General features: G+C 43.7%; 1 protein-coding gene and 1 long non-coding RNA gene across 7 annotated transcripts in view; one reads left to right on the forward strand and one right to left on the reverse strand.

The window, feature by feature from the left end:
* Window positions 1-10,945, reverse strand: part of LOC103676463 — a 29,450-nt gene extending 18,505 nt beyond the window's left edge. For both annotated transcript variants that reach the window (XR_572130.2, XR_005836744.1), the window contains exon 1: window positions 10,813-10,945. This is a non-coding gene — a long non-coding RNA (uncharacterized LOC103676463). The remainder of the gene's footprint in view (window positions 1-10,812) is intronic.
* Window positions 10,712-20,654, forward strand: part of RIC8B (RIC8 guanine nucleotide exchange factor B) — a 102,763-nt gene continuing 92,820 nt past the window's right edge. For 3 of the 5 annotated variants that reach the window (XR_572131.2, XM_008705656.2, XM_040637419.1), the window contains exons 1-2: window positions 10,712-10,952; window positions 19,146-19,193. Coding sequence is in view for 4 of the 5 variants with exons in the window: in XM_008705656.2 (XP_008703878.1) it covers window positions 10,869-10,952; window positions 19,146-19,193 (132 nt within the window). In the remaining variant the exon portion in view is untranslated. The remainder of the gene's footprint in view (window positions 10,953-19,145; window positions 19,194-20,654) is intronic. The other 2 variants (XM_008705655.2, XM_008705657.2) reach the window with 2 other exon arrangements.

Raw genomic sequence — 20,654 nt, forward strand, 5'->3', positions numbered from 1 at the left:
ATCGGATGTTTTAGCAGTTGTTCTGTAAATAAAATCTTTGATCACACCACTCAGTGTGATAATCATGTCTACAGCTAAAATGGAAATAGTTTTATCTGTACAGTTGTGCAAGATATGAATGGTTTCACACTCAAATAAAAAGTATTGAAATGACCTCTTTCTTCATTTTCATTTTGCATTTGACGTGACCTGTGTGTGTGTCTGTCTGTGTGTGTGTGTGAGAGAGAGAGAGAGAGGAGAGACAGAGAGATAGAGATAAATAGCGACATATAGCATCGTGAATACTTAGGGTATAAGTAGTCAAAACAGAACTAGGTGGTCTTATCTGGTTGTGCTTATCTACTTCCCCCCATCATCTTGTCATAAAACAGTCATTACAATTTGGATAAGACACACATCTGGTCCTTGAATGATTTAGTATCGACAGCCTAATTGAGGTTCGCAGGGGACCAATTCTACATACAAGGATTTGTCTTAGGTTTGCACGATGGCTAGCATCAGCAAAGGGCAGGAACCTTTCAGCTCTTACAGGGAATATTATTCTTCAATACCAGCATCGTTAAGAGGTCCCCCGGTACTTAGCTCATTATGCTTTAATGATCACTGGGTGTAAAGATATTTCAAGTGCAGTGCTCTAAACACTAATAAACTTCTGGGTTAGAACAGTAACGTTACTGAATACTTTATCAGCAAATTCTTCTCCAGCGCTGCATTTTGGCTCTAGGACTGAGGAGTGAGGATACAGAGGCAAAATGACTATTTTGTCCAAACGTTAAAGAGTAGGATCTATGAGAAATTCAGAGCCACAGATTTCCAGAAATGGCAGCAGTGACTATTTTAACTAAAAGGCAAGAGAATTTGACAACTCAATTTGCATGTTGAAAGATTTATTTTTAAAGCCAAGCTCTTACTTGCTATTACATAACATATTTATACCTAAAAATGATTTTAGGATTAAAATGATATATTTTACATAGCATCCCCTTAAAAATATTTCACTATGTTGTTCAACAAAAAGAAAGTAGATGTTGGGTTTCACTCCCTGAAGGTAAATTAGTTTGATCTCTCGGTCACGATGTATTAGTTGGCCCTGTCTGAGGAAAGCAGGATGGGGGGGAGGGGAAGAAGAAGGAAATGTGCTTTAGTCACCGTATAACAGGACCCTGAGAAGAACCAGACCTGTTGCTCTCTTAAAATTGAAAGCTAGTGCCCCATAAAGGAAAGGATGTAGTCAGTCTGACGTTGGACTTACCAAGCATGAAAACATGAAGCAATTGCCACATTTCTAGCCAAGTAGCAGCAGCACGTAACGAACAACACTCATGTGCAAGTAACAGCCACAAGGTCGTTAAATGGACAGATCTTCAGGCAGAGATCGCACAACCAACAAGGGCCCAAACCCAGAGAACAGAGTGGTCATTCCAAAGACTTTGCAGGGGAGAGAACGCGGACCTCCTCCTCACCGCAGAGCCGAGGGCTGACGGTCAGCGCTGTGGGAAGAGGGCAGCTTTCCATGAGGGCAAATGGTCACTGGGCACTCTCTTCTCCAGAACGCAAGGTGCCCGCTCTTGGGAGTTGACTGTACTGCCCATGTTCCCAATTGTTCTAAACCTTCCATTTCAGAACCGAGAAGGATCTGATTAGGAAAAGACAACAGCTGCTGTGAACTCGTGACTCAAACGCACCTTCTCTCCCCTCTGATGGTTCCTCGCCAGTCACCAGAATGGGAACGGGCAAGGTTGGCAGCTGGGAGTAGGGCCAGTCACTTGTCAGAGGAAGAACAGAGGAGTCTTGGCAATAAAGGGACACTCCCCTCCTTAGGACTCTTTCTGAAAAGGACTCTGCCAGCTTGAAACTGGCTGAAGTCAGGAACAGCAGCCAGGACGGCTCACCCACGTTGCAGGCCTGTGGCGTCCTAGGCATCCATCCTGCTGTGTCCCTTTGTCAGGCCTCTCGTATACCCCAGGTCCGGGAAGAAAGGGAATCTGTGGCCCCTCTGAGACTGCAACCCAGTCAGAGACCAATCAGAAACTTGTGCCATTGGGTAAGCCCAACCCAAATGGGGAGAGGGGCTGAAATCGTGGAAAGAGAACTGAAAGGGAGTCTTGGCTTCACCACCACATGACCTTGGAGGAGTCACCTCCTCACTCTGGACCTCAAGCGGGCACATTCGAGGACTATGACATCTCAGATTATGGCCTGTGCGCTGATGGGGCAGGGCCGGCAGATCTGGGAGAGGAGGGCAGGCAGCTTAGGGGAAACAAAGAACGGACTGGCAGCTGGGCAGTGATTCAGAGGGAGCCGCAAGAGAGAGGCCGACGGCTCCACCAGCTGGTGCTCAGAAACTGCCTGAGGTTTGCGCCCATGAGCCGGCCCGTAAACCTGTCCCCCGCCACCACGTGAGGCGTACCCCCTTCCTCAGAGCCAGCCCCACCCTCTTCCATGACTCTGGGCAGCGGTCTTCTGCCGCTTCCCCTGCCTCCAGCTCTGTCCTTCACACTTGCTTTAAAGTGACATCAATCAAAATGTCTGAAGCGAATCTGCCGATAGAAAGAGCAAAAAACCACCAAAATCCAGGCTGTTTGTCCCAACGTCTTGTACCTCTTAAAGGCAGAATCACAAGATTTTTTTAAAAATTGAATGCTGGGGAGGGGATGGCATAAATACTCCCTTTATTACAGGGAGAGTGTGGTGGGGCGGGGAGGGGGGTCGATGAGGTCTCCTGAAGCACAGAGGCCAGACTTAGTCAAGAGCCTGAATATGCAAATCGTTGTCACTGGACGCTTAAGAGAAAAAAGCTGGCTATCCTCCTTGGCTTCCAAGTGAAGCAGCGCGGAGATGAAATCCGGGTCCCACCAGAGATGTTAGAGAAGGGCCATTCCTGCTCTAAGTAGGATTGGGCTTCAGTGGTTCTCAGCTCTGGCTGCCCAGTAGAGCTACCCCGTCACCTTTTAAAAAATACTGATGTAGAGATCCCACCGCAGTAAATAACTGGCCAGGAATGTGACCCCCACCCCCACAGCATCAGCAGCTGTCGAGCTCCCCAGGTGATTCTAATAGGCAGCCAAGGTTGAGAACCCTTTCCCCCTTGAAGCTCTAAGATCCAGGGACTGCCATTCCCTGAGTATGCACCCCAGGTTTCTTTTGGTCAGGGTTCCAGTCTGTCCAGAGTGGAGACGAGGTCGCTCCCCATAATCTGTGCTGCCTGGTTTCCCCACAGCTGACGAGGCTTCCCCTAGGGGCACTGCTTTGTTTGCCCTGCAGCCCGGCCCACCTCCCTAGCGCTGTGCCGCCTGCCCTGCTAACCTGGACCTTCTCTGCTTCAGTTCGTTGGCAGCCTCCCAAGCTGAGCCAGCTTGGACACGGCCCCTGTGGTTTCCTCTTCTTCCAACGAGGTCAGAACCTTTTGTGCTTCGTCAGCCTCCTCCCTGAAGCTCTCCCCCCATTCCTCCCCCTCCACCTCGCCGCCCCCCCCAGCCTTCTCACCCCCATATTTTGCTGCTGCTGGTGTAGGTGAGACGGAAGACGTGGGCCCCAAGAGTTGAGAAAGGAGCTGTTGCTAGGAAAGGAGTGTGGGTGAAGAGAGGTGGTGGGCGGGAGAAATAGGGCTCCCCAGTCGTATTCCTCCCTTCGCCATCACAAATGCCTCAAGAGCTAAAACCAGTTGTTTGAGCAGGAGGATGAGAAATAATGAGGTCTGACCGCGACAGCAGGGGTGAGAGAATCAGTCTCAGGAACAGCGGCAGTGCTGCCACTTGGTATTTAGAAGAGCCTCGGAGAGAAGTTGGGACGAGCGAATTCTCTGGGAACTGCCAGACTGTGCTCCCACCAAGGCGGGTGTCCGAAGTGTCCCGGCCCACGCCTCTCAGATCCCATCAAGGGCGAGCACCGAAATGTCATCAAGGCAGAGTGACAGTCACGCTCACCTCCCCTCGCTCTCAGCCACAGGGGGCACATCTCTGAATGGGGTCTGCCTGCCTTGATGGAGGTTCCCATGTCTTGGGGTCTGCTCTGCGCCAGGCACATCATCAGATGCCCCGTGTCCGTTCCTCACAACCTCCTTGCAATGTCAGTGGCGTCATCATTTCTGTGTACCGATGAAGAGATGGCGGCATGGAGCCCTGCGCAAAGTCCCACACAGTTAGCGACAGGGCTGGGGTTTGAAGACAGAACAGCCCTACTCCGGGGCCTGTGCTCTTCCTACAACAACACTCTGCCTTCTTCCTCCTTCCTCCTTTTGTCTCCACTCCACCCCACCCCCAGGCCTCTCTCCTAAGTGCCTTTGGCCGCTGCAGTTTTTAAATCAACCTTGACCATGGTCATAGAACCTACTGGGGTTGAAAAGAGTTTCAGAAGTTCTGGGAAATTCTTGAGTGCGCTAAACGAAGGCAGCTTCTCAGCTGGGCACCAGATCTTTCCCTGCTCCCGGGGCGGCATTCCACTCACCGTCGGTTAACAGCACACCAGCTTTCCCTCCGTCATTTCCCAGGGTACATACAAACCATACATTATCAAGGACCAAGATTGGTCGTTCTATACAGAAACAGGAACAAAAGAAAATCAGTAATAATGTAAGAAAAAAAAAATACCAGGTCACAGGAGGATTTTTATTACCAGGTTGAAAAAAGACTCCGCAGGGGAGGTGCAATGAGCCAAGTATTCACTAGAATGAAGTCATTTGAAGGGGGGAGGCGGGGTGGACGGGGGACTGGCTACCTCTTGCTGTTCAGGTCACTACCCTTTGACAGCGGTGGCCTCTGACCTCAGCAACCCTACAATTCTGTTTTGACTGACCCTGAAACCCATGAAATTCAGATGTAGGCACTGCCCAAAAGTTGAGATAAAGCTGACTAATATGGGAAAAGCTCCCGGTATGTGCCCCCAGCTGAAAGGAGCTGGCAGTTCTTTGGCGGTAGATGCAATTTATTCTGTCCTCCTCCTTTCAGGGAAATGCTAATCCTTCATAGGCAACTGGAGGGGAAGACTAAAATGTGTTGATGATGAATGACAATAACTCTTTGTCCACTCCTGCCTCCTCCTAGGGTTGAAACTTAAGAGTTTAATCAAATGTTGGTAAGTAAATTAATGCTTTACTGCATAAAGAGTTAAAAAAGCAAGTAGTAGGAAGAAGGGCTGTGAGACTATATTTCTTCTGACGTGTGAATCTCAAACGCTTAATTTCAAGGACACTGATATGGGGGGTGTGTGTGTGTGTCTGTGTCTGTGTTGTTTTAGTCTCCTTATTTACACATACACATAGATGACACTCAGTGTCAGTGTCCCTAGACTGTCCTATCCTATGTTATAGCATGTCAGCGTTAAAGACATTAACTTCAAGGCTGAAAGACCAAAACGGTGTGCTGGAATTACTCTTTTGTTGTTACACATCACCAACAACCAAACTCATGTGTTCCTGCATCACTAGGACTAACGTGACCTTTATCCCCGAATCTTCACATCATTGTGAGGGAGGCTGCGTTTTTCATTCCAGTTCAGGCAACATTTCCGTGGCTCCTGCACACTGGGTCTGCTGTGCTGGCCACTTTGACAGCCGTCTCCTGGAACCCTCCAAAGTAAGTATTATAATGCTCATTACAGTTGAGAAAATTGAGGTTCAAAGAGGGTGAATGACTTATCCCTGAACACCCAGGGACAGAGTTAAAATTCAAACTAGTCTTTCAGCTTTCAAGTTTTCCTGTTAGATACAAAAAATTGGTTGTCAGAAGGGGTTTTAAAGAATTCGACAAATGATGGGCTTCTGAGACACACACAGAGAGTCGGGACTCAAACCCAGGTTTTCCAATCCCCGGTCCCGGGGCCTTTTGCCACATTACAGCATTGCCACCCAAAGCGCTGGGTTTTCCCAAGAGGTGTTTGGATGGGATTCCAAGCCAGCGAGATGCAAATAGGTCTGACCCACATTCCAGCTCTTGGATAAATAAAAACTCCTAAAGGGCAGAGCCCATTTTGTGTGCTTAATTTGAGAGTCCCACTGTGGACAGTCAATATTAAACAACGATAGCTACATCTGCCAAGGATTAACAGCGTGGGTTCGATTTTAGCAATTAAAATACTGGGAATAGGACTGAGGAACCTAATAAAGGTGCTGAAAGGCTGGATCAAGTAATCATTGATTTTGAGGAGTTTAAAAAAAAAACTTCGAAGTCCTCTGGTCCAACTCTAATTTTATAAATGAGACCCTGAGAAATTAAAATAATGTGCACAAGGATCTGACACCGCTGGCAACCAACCCTCTCCTGTCTCCCAGTGCTATTTAACTTTATGTCATATGGCATGGTAAGAGAATGTTTTCAGGAACGTAACATGCCATAAACTGAAGTTGGACCAGTTGGCTATGGAGTCACCATTGATTATGAAATGTCTCTCAGATTTAACTTTTACTTATCCCACTGACCAACTGACCTCTAAGAAATCTCCACTGCTGGCTTTCAAGTTTAACCAGGTTGGTATTTCTCAATAAGTGTCTTGTTAATTTTGGTCTCCTAAACTCCTCTCATGGCCTTCCCACCCACCCACCCCAATCTGCTGGCCCTCCAAGCTCTCTCCACTATTCTCTCTTTATAGTTCACCTTCTCCGAGAAGACTTCTCTGCTTCCTTGTCTTCCCATCAATGTTTATCTCACTTGGATTTGCACAGTACTTATGTTCAATTCTTTCCTTCCTACCAGAAAAGATTCATTTATTGCCTGGCTGTTTCTTAGATCCCCAAAGGACAAAATAAATGGTTTCTACTCACTTTTATTTTTTAATGGTGACTATGACAATGCCGTGCTCCAATAAACACCAAATATTTGCTAAAGGAACAAACCATGTTAATTAACTTCGCTACAGAAGGGAGATTATTGGTAGAAAATGAAAGAAAAACCACTTTCATCTGCTAGGTTATTCTGACTTCTCAAAGACTAACAAGTCACATGCACATGAGTTTGACAGTCTATTGAAAAACTAGTTCAGTGGTTGATACTCCATCAAAATATTGGTCCAGTGGTTCTCAGCCTTGGCTACTCACTCAAATCAACTTGGAAGCATTTACAGCTACCAAGACCTCACCACAGATCAACTGACTCAGAATCTTTGCAGGTATGCCAAGCAATGATTTGCATATGCCACAATGGTATTTGATCTGCACATACTGATTTATACAACCTCACCCATATTAATAGATTTCTCTAAAGAATAAGCATGATCAAATATGGTTTTGATTTGTGATTTGGTTATGGTTTGGACATGGTTATGGTTTGTGATTCTTAGGATCACAGAATTTTAGAACTGAGAACTAAGATACTATCTGGACCAACCCTTTTATTTTACAGCTGAAGATTGTGATTTAAGAGAGATTGAGAGAGTAGCCTGACACAGTGGCAAGGTGACTGTTGAGTGACAGGTCATGTCCTGAATCAGTGGAATTCTCTGAACTCCAGTTCAGGAGCCGTAGCAAGTAAACTAAATTGTTCAGTTTTTAAATTTCTACTTTCTTCTATAGAAAATGTATAAAAATGTGTGTGTGTGTGTGTGTGTGTGTGTGTGTGTAAGATTTGGATTTTAAAAGCTGTTAGCACCAGGTACTCCTTAAAGACCAGTCTAACACATACCATCCAGCCCATTGTCACAGCAGAGGAAATGCCACAGCGGGGATATATCAAAGTCCAAAAGAAATGACTAGTATGTATTTGCAGGTTTTTTCATTGGCCCTTAACTATACCACTTACTAGCAAACTTATTGCTTGTGAGCAAGCTAATCAACACCCTGAACTTCCCTTTTCTCTATAAAAAGGAAGATAATGCCTGTCCTATTGACCTTGCATTGTTCAGCTATTAGAAGGATTAAATCAGATGATCTATGTGGAGACATCTGAGAATAGTAAGGCACTGTGTGTATATATGTATAGAATTATTCTATTACTATCTTTCAGAGCAATGACTGGTTGCTTTGATTACCTGGGCTCTGCATCCTAATTCCTCAGTACCATGCCACCCAAGAATCAACAGGAACTCGAGTTAGTGCTGGACTAGATGCTCTGATCACTGAAAGTATCACACAACTAAATATTCAGGGAGGTAAAGTGATGTAGTGACCAGGATTTAGCTAGTCTAGGCTCTAGTCCCAGAGTCTGCTTTTAACTATTGACTTTGGACAAGTCACTTAATTTTTCTGGGACCAGAGTCTCGTCAGTGGTCAAAGGATGACTTGAATTAGAGTCAAAGATCCTTTTGATTTGTAAAATCAGAATATTAGTGCTTAATTAAAATTACTAAAGTGCAATTTCCCAAGTTGTTAATTGATGTGGTTTCACATTTTTTAAATCTCTTTTTACAAATACAGGGTTGGAGCCTAAAAACATAAGCCTATTTCTGGTAAACAGACATTTGGAACACATGTATAAGACCCTCTTTAAAATAAACATCTCAGAGCACCTGGGTGACTCAGGTCATGATCTTGAGGTCCTGGGATCAAGCCCCACATGGGCCTCCCTGCTCAACGGGGAGTCTGCTTCTCCTCCTCCCTCTGCCCCAGCTCATTCTCTCTCTCTCTCTCTCAAATAAAGTCTTTTTAAAAATTCTATAAAAGAAACATCTCAACTCAGATACTTTAAGCTTGTTAGTATCCTGTCCTGGTGCCCTTGCTCCAAAAATAAAAACATGGTTACCCAAAAGGCTTGTAATACACTACTGGACACAGCGTAGGCACCCAAATACTGTTACCTCACAGCTCTCAGTTTGAGCCCTAGCTCTTGTTACTTAGCTCATTGGAGCCTGTTTTCTTATCTATAAACGGGAACAGTACCTTCCTCAATGATCGACTGAGATAGCGTATATTAAAATATTTTGTAAACTGTTAAAAACAATTGCAAGATATTACTATTACCTAAGGAATGTAGCTTATTATACCGTGACCTAAGAACTGTACTTTTTCAAGAGATCGATTAAAATCTTTTTGAATTAATTATACACACAGCACCTACTCCAGCGCCTGGCTCAACAAATATGCTCCATAAATGTCTGCCTCATGAAAAGTATAATTCACAGAAAGACCAAAAGCTCCATGAGCTTAGATTCCATAATTCTTTTTATCTCCAAATTCCCAGAGCTAGCACAGCATCTGACACATAGAAGAAATACAATAATTATTAGATGAATAAATTTTTGTCCCCTCTAGTTCCTCTTCAGCAAACAGCTCAAGAGGTAAACATGGGTAGAAGAGGCATCACAGATGATTTTTGGTAAAGGCTGCTTGGAATGGAACTGAAAATTACTTGGAAAATTCAAGTAGCTTGGGAGAGCAAAAAGAGCCTAGACTGAATTCAGGTTCAGTTTCCAAATTGCCCAATCTTGGTAAATGAATCTGTTAACCTCTCTCCAAGACTGTTTCCTCATCTTAAAATGAAAATAAAATGAGAACAGTTCCTCCCTCATCGTCTTAAGCACTAGAATGGAAGCTCCGTAAGAGCAGGGACTTTATTTGGGCCCCGCTGTAGGACACCGAACGGTACTGAACTTTACTAACAGTGAGTGCCAGGCACAACACAGGTTCTCAAATACTCGTTGACTTTGTGAGAAACTGACTGAGAGGACGCAGGTGAAGTATGTAACAGAAAAATTGCACAAACACTTAGCAAACGTGAGCCTCTTTCACCTTCACTTTCCCCATCACCACTATCATCACTAGTACATCAGTGTTATTACATGACTGGCGAGTGTAGAGCAGCTGCCTTTGGGGAAAAGACCCGGATTTACCAGCTATGTGACTTAGGACAAATTACTTAACCTATCCGGGTTCCTTTGCTTCCACAAAAATCTGTGTTGTGAGAATCAGAAGCTGCATGGCGACCACCTAACACTGAGTCCGGAGCCCCCGCGGCACGCGATACGTGGCAGCGACTATTACAAAGGCCAAAAAAAAAAAATAAAAATCCTTTAATCCAGATAACCGCCTGCAATTTCCCACATTACTGTAGCTGAATACATAACATGACCGCAAACAAGGGGAGGAAGGAAAGAATTTCAAAGAGACCGAAACCGCTAAACGAGAAAAAGAGGGAATTAAACCGGTGCTTGGCAGTTCCCACCAAGGGGTGCCAGTTTCCGCGACTGTCAACCTGCCCGACCAGCCGAGGCTAAAGCAGGACAGTCAGCTCCGATAGGAACAAAAAAGAGGCAGAGCCGACGCTTACACCCTCCCCCTAACGGTCTCTTGGCCGCGGGCCTCGAGCGTCCCGGGGACTCCCGTTTCCGGCCCTGACCGGACCACAGCTCCCAGCATGCCTTTGGCGGGAAGTCTTTCCCGCTGGATGACTACTAATCCCGGCATGCCATTCGGCACTCCAGTAAATTACATGGAAGAGTGAAATGCCCCCAACGGACGCAGGGAATTGTAGTCCATTTAGCTGCTGGCTCTTGGAGGGGCGGGGAAGAGCCGGGTCGCTCTCGTCAGCTGAGGAGAATGATTCATAGAGGAGGGTCAGAAGAGAAGAACAGTTCTGTTTGCAAGAGCCCACTTAAGAGGCTGGTGTCTTCTCCGAGGGAGGAAGACGCAGGAGAGTAAACGAGGCCTCGGGCCTGACTCCGCCTCGGGCCGCCCGTCAGGCCTCTATCGAGTTTTGGGCCTTGACGGGGGCGGCCGCGAGGCGCCGGTTGCTGGGGGACCGTGACGTCGCGGGGTGAAAGTTGAGGGGCGGTGACGTCGGCCCTGCCCGGGCGGAGGCTGGCGGGTTGGAGGCAGGAGGGAGGGAGGGAAGGAGGGAAGGAAGGAAGCTGGGAACGAGCGAGCGAGCGGGGGCGCGAGGCGTTTACCTGGAGGCAGCGGCTTGGGCGCGCAGAGCGGCCGCGGCTCCCCCGCACCTGCGGCCATGGATGAGGAGCGCGCCCTCTACATCGTCCGGGCCGGCGAGGCGGGGGCTATCGAGCGGGTCCTGAGGGATTACAGCGATAAGGTAAAAAGCCCTGGCCCCGGGCGTGCGGTAGAGCACCCCCGGGCCGCCCTCGGGGCTTGCACATCGCATCCCTCCCAACCCCCTTCATTCCGGGGATGCGCGTTGCTCTCCCCCGAAAACGTTTCCGGCTTGGGCATGCGTGTTTGTGCCCCCAGCCTTTCCTGTCCGTGCATCCTGCATCCCCCTGCCCCCACTCTGGCGCCCACTCCTCTGATTCCGGCCCAGCAGCCAGTCCTACGGTCCTCCTCCCAAGCGTGCAAGTCACACCCCCGGAATCCGTAGATGTGCGTTTGTGCCCTGTGCCCCACTCTGGGATGCATAAATGCACGCGAGGCTTCCTCACCTGTATAGCATGAAAATCCGTGTTTCCGTGCTTAAACACGGCCCTTGATATGCATAAAACCTGTCAGCCACGATGGCAGTTCTTTATATACCTATAGCACCGTACACTTTCCAAGGTTTGATGTCTTTTATATGGTTTAACTTGATTCTTAGAGTGTTTATAGGGTAGATGGTGTCATCCTTCCCATTTTATAGATGAGAAAACCAAGGCGCTAAGAACTGAAATCATGCCAAGGTCATGGACGTACTATGTTGTAAGTGGGGGGGAGATTCTGACTCCGAGTAATACCTATTATTTGTATCGCATTAACAGCTTTCCCATCCATTATCTCATTTAATCTCGACAGCAGTCCTGTGAGGTTTTATCTTCGTTTTGCAACTGAGATCCTATATCGGTTAAGTAACTTGCCCAAGGTCATACTTGTGAGCTGGGATTCTAACCTAGGTCTTCAAACCATTCATTGTTCTTTCCACTTTACAACTCTCCAGTTAATAGGTATCTTGTTATAAATCCCAGCCACCTCTCTGAATGTTTCTCCAAGAACCGTTAGCTTTCCATTACTTTTCCTTCCAGGAATTTCACATGCTCACTTCAAAAGGTAGCATACCACGCCTTTATTCTTCCGTTTAGAAGACTACTTTATAGGAATGACTGACTACTCACTTCTGTGAAAACACACTCAGCACCAAGTCTCACCCTAGCTATAGCATCTTTCTTCCTTTCACTTCCACTCATAGTTTCCCCTTCTGTGTTTGCTATGTGCCCACCACTGCACTTTATTATACTTTTGTATGATTGAGCTGCCAGTGTGCCATTTCTGCCCTGGGTGGAGAAGATCCAAAAATAAGACACCTCATTTCCATTTAATCTTCCCAGCAACCCTGTAGGGAAAGTGGTGATATTCCCCATTTCACAAATGACACTTGGGTAATGTTGCCCCAAGTCCACATAGTCACTGAGAGATGGGGCTGAGATTTGAATCTAGGTTGTCTGACTGCTCTTTCTACAGTACTATGCTGCTTTCTTTGGGTAGATGTATGGATGGATTAAATTCTGTTTGTGTCCTAACTCCTTCGCTCTCTAATATGCTTTACTGTTGCATATCTGCCTAATTTAGAAGAAATTCATTTAAGGCATAGGTGTACATATTGTGGAGATTATATTCATTTAACTTGATTTATAACTCCTTTCCAAAAAGAATTTGAGGCAGCTACCAACTGATTTTCAAAAGAAAGGGTGTTGAATCAGCTAGTATTTATTTTGCAATTACTATATGCCAGATATCCAGCAATAAATAGGAACTTTCTTCCCTAGGAAAGGGAGGAGGAAAAACCTCCAACTGGACCTTACCACTTTCTTCAATATTCCTCCTTCCCTTCATAGCTAAACTGATTAGAACTCCAGATTCTATTCCTTCAATTTATCTCTTCCTCTCCTTGATCTCCCTCCAGGTTGGTTTCCACTTACTGCTCCTGACCAAGTGCTCTCAGAGCTTAGGTTCTAGATTTCTCCAGCTCCCCTTGCACACTGGGAATGTTTTTAAAGTTGTAATGCCCAGTGTATATTATTTAAGGTTGTATTCCTGAAGTACTTTTTGGGCCTCACCTGAGAATGTTCTGACTTGATGTGAACCTGGTCAGTCCACTCCTTCAGAGAAAAGCTGTCATGTTTAATGCTGATTATAGTAGGGCTAGCGTGCAAGGAAAATCGCTGAGGTTCATGTTGGCAGTGGGGCTTTGCCCCTCAAGGCAAGAGAGACCTTGGAGGCAGATGAATAGGAAGGGGAAGTATGATTGTGGTGGTCTGGCAATAAAAATGAGGAGGGGGAATTAAATTGCCCAGCTCTATGGGATATGGAGTTGGAAACCCTGAAAAAGTATCTTCCTTATCTGAAAAAATAGATTTGAGAAAATTTAGAGTAAGAGGTGGTTATGGGGCATTGAGGAGTCTAACCAAGAATGGAAATGAATGATGTACAGAGAAAGTGACTGGCTCGTTATTTGGGGAGGAGATTCTCTAATAAAGCTAGAACTTGGGACAGTTCTAGAAACACATTTGAGGAGGGTATGTAAATATCCTGGACCATGTCAGAGGCTGGGTTCTGACTGGTTGAGTTCATTCCGCAGATTTTTGCAGAGGAGCATGTTTAATGGGCTGTTCCCTCCAGATAGTGGAAAGAAGGTAGAATTTAGAGTCAGATAAATCTTGGTTCAAATCTGCCTTTTATTGGCTTCATGGCTGTGGATGCTATTTTAAGCCTGAGTCTTTGTTTCCTTATCTGTAAAATAGGGATAACGGCTTAAAGTTTAATGCTATACACTGAGCACAGTGCACCTAGGAGGCATTTACTCAGGGAGTTATAGTTCTAATGATCAAGGTACTCAAGAGGTCCTGTGGCCATAGCACAGGCTCTGGAGCCAGACTGCCTGGACTCTGATCTTCAACTCACCATCCATGTGGCCTAGGACAAGTTACATAACTTTGTTGTGCCTCAGTTTCCTCACCGGTCAAACAGGGACAATAATAGTACCTACATCATAGGTTTGTTGTCAGGATTAAATGAGTTATGTGTCTAAAGTACTTGTAACAGTGCCTGGCACTGAAGCAGAGCCTGTAACTGTTAGTTTTGAACAAAAAAGGTAGGAGTTAAACCTGTAGCACTGAGTTGATGTAGACTGATAAAAAAAAAATTAGGGAGTATACTCCATCCTTTCTCTTTTTCCTTGACCCGTACATTTTCTAATGGGTAGCAAAATACCTTGTACTGGGTTAAGAGCACAGTTACCTATCAGGCTCTAGGTAACAGCATCTAATTTCTACTGTGGTACTGAGACTCTCATTTTTGAGCCTTCTTCCTTCATTCACTGACCCTTGTTATTCTGGGGAGAGAGAAGATCTGTCTATCTCAGAAAAAAATGAAACTCTTCTGTTTCTCAAGGGCATAATGCAAGTTGACCCAGCATAGGAACGTATTAACAAACAAATAGGAAGAATGGTTGTTTTTTTTTTTTTCATTTGTCTCAATTCACCTGTTAACCTTTATTGAGTGCTTACTATGTTCTATGTATTGTCTATCCCAAGCATTTTCACATGTCATCACATATAATCCTCCTACATTAAAACTTATGAGGAAGATAGAAGTATTCTCTTTTGGCGGGGAATAGGAAATTGAGGTTCAGAAAGACAAAGTGGCTATCTGTGGGCTCAAGGGCACATAGCTAGAAGTGGCAAACCTAGTCTTTAAATTCCATATCCAGGACTCTTTTTGCAAGGTCATGTTGCCTTTACCCTGTCTATTCTGTGTTTTTGAGCACAGAAGAGAAAAAGGTTTTCAGGACCAATACACTATTTCCTTTGGTTCCTGTTGGGTCCTAATCACCTCCACTCCAGTTATAGAGTGAGCTATTAGTTATAGGACGTATGGATTGTTCTAGTGTAGGCTGTCCAGGCTCCTTCTACTCCTTCAAGTTCTGTTCTGATATCAGATTTAGTAGAGAGGTGCCTGGGTGGCCCAGTTGGCTAAGTGTCTGCCTTCAGCTCAGGTCATGATCCCAGGGTCCTGGGATGGAGTCCCTCATCCATCCAGCTCCTTGCTCGGTGGGGAGTCTGCTTCTCCCTCTGCCTCTGCCCCTTGCCCCTCCCCCCACCCCAACGTGTGCTCAGTCTCTCTCTTTCTGTCAAAATAAATAAAATGTTTAAAAAAAAACATATAGTAGACAGATTGGTTGCCATCATTATGATTATCAGAACAAACAGTGATCAAGTGCCCTGGGATGTACGGTAGTATCGTAGTTTCTTAAATCAGAGGATATTTAGACTAGAAGGAATCTCAAAGTTAATTGGATCTGTTCCCTTCAGTTAATAGGTGAAGAAACTGAGGCCTAGAGTCATCAACTGTGGTGATAGAGAGATGGCTTGGTGGCCATAGAGACTACCTGGGCATATGATTGCCCCATAGCAATCTCCAACAGGATTCCATTTTGGAAATATGACAAATTTATGACCAAATTAAAGATAAAAGTTATGTAAGATACAGGCAAATAGTAGGTCTCCAAGAGTATTCCTCATAAGAGAGGAAAATGATACTGATCGCAGTGAGGTGTTCATTTATGTGCTAGAAGAACCTGATTGATAGGGACCTAATATTGAGACAGTTCTAGAAATACAGACTACACGTTTGAATAGGGTACGTAAAAATTCTGGACCATGTCAGAGGACTTTTTGCTTTCCACTTTGAGGCTGAGTTCTGACACTTTGAGGTCATTCCACAGATTTTTGCGAAGGAGCATGTTTAGTGAGCTGTTCTTTGTTATACCTTGTTCTTGTTTCCAGACTGGATTATATAATCTCAGTTACTGGCGTTTAGTTCTAGGAATAATCTCTATTCGTGAAACACGGCACAACACACACACACACACACAGACACACACACCCCACCCCAGAAGGCTAATTCCCTTGTATCAGTACTGTTTATCTTCTAAAATGTGAAATAATTCCTAGTTCTCCAATAGGTCAGTATTTGGCTAGATGCCACATCACAGGCCATGCTATAATAACAGTAGTGGCCACTTACTGAACACCTGCTATGTGCAAGGTGCCATACATAAAAGATAAGGAAACTCTGACAGGTAGTAAAGTTGAATAACTTGACCAAGGTCACACTTCTAGTAAACAGCAGGACTGTACTCAAACCCAGTGTTGTCTGACTCCTGAGCCTGAGCTTTTTAGAGCCTACTCACAGGATATAAAATCTATGGGGAGGAGTCTTCTTAAGTCTGGTGTGTCACTGAGCTGTTCCTAGTTTACTTGGTCTCTAAATTGAACAATGGTTTTACTCTTTAGTTTATATTTGACTTGTTGCTCCTGTTCATCTGGAAATTAAGCATATAAAGAAGATGAGGTGGTTGACTGTTGGCTAGCAGTTCTATAAAGGTATTCACAGCCAGAAATGCTAGTTCCCCTTCCCTTCCCTTTCAGCCTTAGAAAGGGTATAGAATAAGGGCTGGAAGTACTGAATAGATTAGGTACGATCTAAGTTGTATAAAAGAAACCGGCCTTGGAGAAGCCAACATCTTTGGATCCAAACAATCTTAGAGGGCTGAGCTTCTGAATAGATTGGCACATTCAAAATTCACTTTGTATTGCCTCACATGCCAGTATATTTTCTAATTAAATTAAGCCCTCATGCTAGTTAGGGCTTTTGCAAGCTTTTCTTTCTTTCCTTCTTTCTTTTTTAATGTTGTGGTTTTATGACCGGATCAGCCTTTCATTTAAAAGCAACAGAAAATTTAGTCCTTGGTACTCTTCTAAATTACCACCTTAAAAGATAAATTCTGTGTAGAAACTGTTAAAAAGATATTTTTATAACTTAATGAGGGTCTTTCCAAAAGATGATTTCTTTCTCTGTTCCTTTACCATAAATGCCAGAAAAAGTTAAGGAGAACCATTATATTGGCCACTAGGTTCATTTATTCTAGATAATTTATGGGTTTAATATTTCACATATAATGGCAAAAAAATCCGCTTTCTTGGGCTCTAAGTGCAGTTTATTTTCATTTGTATTGGACTTTTATTAAACTTCAGTTTACAGCCTTAGCCTGATGTCTGCTGCTTCTTTATCTAAAGTTAGTTTTTATTAAACCTTGCCTATAAATTCCTGAGTTACAGACTTCGGATTTACAACTTGTTCTTCCTTTCTCTTCTCTTTCTTTCTCTCCTTGTTCATTCATTCGTTTATCTTTTATTTTTTAAATTTCCCTTTTAATTATAAAAATAATATACCAACAATGAATTTTGTCAGACCTCACCAGAAATCCTACCACCGTTGTACAGTTGCTTTTATTTTTGCATTTTAACACTCGAGCCTTTGTTCGAATGCATCCATATACTTATGCAGGTACTGTCATCGTAGACATCTAGCTTGGTATTTTGCTATTTTTCCACTTGATGCTATTGTAATTTTCCACGTTGTTACAGAGATTTTTAGCCATCTTTTGTTTTAATTGCAATTTTATCAGGTGGATGCACAGCTGTTTCTTTCATCAGTCCCTGTTGTTGGATATTCAGATCGTCTCTTTCTTTCTTCCATAGTATTAGAAAACACTGAAGTGAATATGCTTACATATATAATTTTTCTCTCCTTCTGGATGATTTCATTAGGATAAATTCCTAGGAGTAGAAGTTCTGGGTCAAATGATGTGAATATTTTCATGTTTTCTAGTATATGTTGCCAAATTACTTTCACTTTTAGAGTTTATGTCAGTTTATACTGCTGCTAGCAATATCACACCTGGATTATTGATGCCCGTTTCTTGGAAGGCTTTATGTCCTCAGTCTTGCTCTCCTTTGATCTGGCCTGTACGCAGCTGCTCAAAATATTCTTTCAGAATGCTCTATTGTTCACACCTCCCTCAGAATCTTCCTTTAGTTGCTTATCACCTATCTGCCAGTCGAGGTATAAATTTTTAAATTCAAGGCCTTCTTACCACCTGACATCATCCATTTTAATTGTTTTGCAAACCATATGTGAGGCAGCCTCTCTTCAAACAGCCCTTCTCTCTTACCTCTAAGTCTTCCCCCTGACCATTTAACATTCAGAACTGCTTCTCTGTCAGCATTTCTCCATCTCATTTAATTTCAAAAATTGCTTCTTCTACAAAGCTGACAACACAGAACCACCTGTAATGATGATATCTTTAGTACTTTGTGTACTTAACTCCTGATGAGTTGCCAGTAAATGTCAGTGTGGCCAAAGAGAAAGTACGAAAGAAAGGCAGAGATGTTCAGTGGAGATTTTTTTTTTAAAGGAAAACTTAGGATTTATAAGAATACTTGGTTCTCCTGAGTAAAACTTGAGAGAGAGAATGAGAAGTTTTGTGCTCTATTTTGGTGTACTAACACTGTTTCTGTGACAGTGGGCAAACCAACTTACTCCATCCTCTGTTTCAGCTACAGAGTAGAAAATACAGTGTAGCCAATCATTTGGAGAGTCATGACACTCTGTTCTTTTCCAGTTATTTTTTTGTCAGTATTATTGGCATCATCATCATCATTATAATCCTAATATTTACTGGGTGTTTACTCAGCACCAGGCACTGAGATGGTATGTTATGTGCCTTCACTATTTTAACCCTCACAGCAGCTCTGTGAACTAGGTACCCCCTCTTTTCACAAGAGAAGTCCAGTGATAGAGATTTTGTTACTTGCTCAACTAGTTAGTGGTGGACCATAATTTAAACCTTAATTCTTAGAGAATTAGTTACTTTTCTGAATACCAATCTATCAAATCTCTTTCCTGTCTACAGTTCTCTGATAATTTCTCACTGCATATGAAAAAGAAAGCAACATTGGGTCTTAGCAACACTGGAAGACCCTTCCAAATTTCTGTCTAAATTAACTTTTCCATTCTCCTCTTTCTCCGTTTCCCCATCCCCTCACATGTATCCTATATTTCACTCTGACAGACCTGTTTATATCACAAATTTATCATACCATTTCACACATCTGAGCCTTTGTTTCTATCCTCAGAATGGTTTCCATTTGGCTCCTGGCAAACTCCTATTCATCCCCCAAGGTCCAGCTCAAATGCTCTATACTTTGCGCAAAGCATTCCAGATTTCCTCAGGCAGAGTTAGTGGCTGGGTACTCTGTTCTTTTGTCTGTTTCTCTGCTGTAGTCTTTCACACTGCTTTGTAATTATTTACTTACATGCCTATCTTTCTTCCTTTAATACGAGTGTTGAAATACAATGTGGGAAGGCAACATTTTTCAGACGTGTTTTTAAAACATAACCAAAATTAAAAATCTTTGTATTTAAAATGACATTGTTTCCCTTTTCTTTTCCCCCTCAGCATAGGGCTACTTTCAAATTTGAATCAACAGATGAAGATAAAAGAAAGGTAAGCCTTGGAATTACTGTGTGTGTGTGTGTGTGTGTGTGTGTTTCATTCATGGACTCTTTAAACAGTAAACTTGTTTTCATCTGATGATTGTTTAGTTTTTGGTTTCCTTTCAGTTTGTTTTTAGGAACTCTGAGAAGAAGACAAGTACAAGGGTTAGTATGGATTACACCCAACTTTCTCCTGTTCCGTCCTCACAAGACCATTATACTTGCATAAATCAGGGGAATGGGGTGTTCAGAGGGGACTCTCCCCATATCTTTTCACCTCTAGAGATTGACTTTATTTGGTGGCAGAACTGTAGGCTGCCCAAAATGCATTGCTAATACTGTGAAGCTTGGCTTTGGGTTAAGTTTTGGGAAAGCAGCTGTCCATGCTGCTGGCCCTCAACCACACACTGTTCCCTGTACTGGCAGGTCTTTATATTGTCAGCAATTGTTTTGGTCACTGACTTCAGACATAGAGAAGAATGGAGTCAGGAACCTCACCAGTAGAGAAGTTATTATAAGAAAGGGTGCATCAGAGGGGTGCCTGGGTGTCTCAATCAGTTAAGTGCCTGTCTCTTGATTTTGGCTCAGGTCATGGTCTCAGGGTCATGAGATTGAGCCCTGCGTTGATGTACACGCTGGGCATAGAGCCTGCTTAAGATTTTTCTCCCCCTCTCTCTAAAAACAATTTAAAAATAAAAATAAATTTAAGAGAAGAAAGCGTGCATCAGAGATAAGACCATGTAATGTTATGTTTGCCTGTTGGGGTTGCCTGTGGTTTTACTTAGCGGATTAGAGCATGATGCTAAAGGAGGAGCTCACCAGTCCCCCCTGAGCATTTTGCTGGGCCCCATACACCTATCCCTGGCCATACAAATATCAAGACCAAGTGAGAGAATCTGACTGAACCAGTGTAAACCTATCACTGCTGCTGAAAAAATAGCTTAAATCCAGTGCTTTGCTGGGAATGGTTTGATAATACATTGAAATCATCCTTTTATTTACCTCCACTCCCATATAATGTCTCCATTTTGCTCATTTTACCTCTTAAGACTCCTTCAGTCCGTTCTCTCCTTAATTCCTGCCGTAATTCAAGCCTTTGCCTGAGTTACTGTACCAGTTTCCTGACTGTTCTTACTTTTTCCAGCCATGTGCCCTTTCAGTCCATTGTCCATAATTCTAAAACAACAATATGACCATGTCACTCCCAACTTTAAGACTTCTGAGTGACTTTCTTTGCCTGTAGAATAAGGTCAAGCATTTTAACATGATATAATACATGTCCAGTGATCTGATCTCTGTCCACTTTTGTAGTTTATTGCATACTATTCTATTGTATTTTATGCTTTAGCAATGCGAAATATTCCCAGCTGCATACACATCCACATTCTCTTCTGTCTCTTTCTTCCTAACTTTGCATGTGTTGTTTTCTACCTAGAATGCCCTCTCCTTCGTGTGTACCCTTCTTCTTTTC

This window comes from Ursus maritimus, unplaced genomic scaffold (genome assembly GCF_017311325.1).
Source record: "Ursus maritimus isolate PB19 unplaced genomic scaffold, ASM1731132v1 scaffold_21, whole genome shotgun sequence".
Lineage (NCBI taxonomy): Eukaryota > Metazoa > Chordata > Mammalia > Carnivora > Ursidae > Ursus > Ursus maritimus.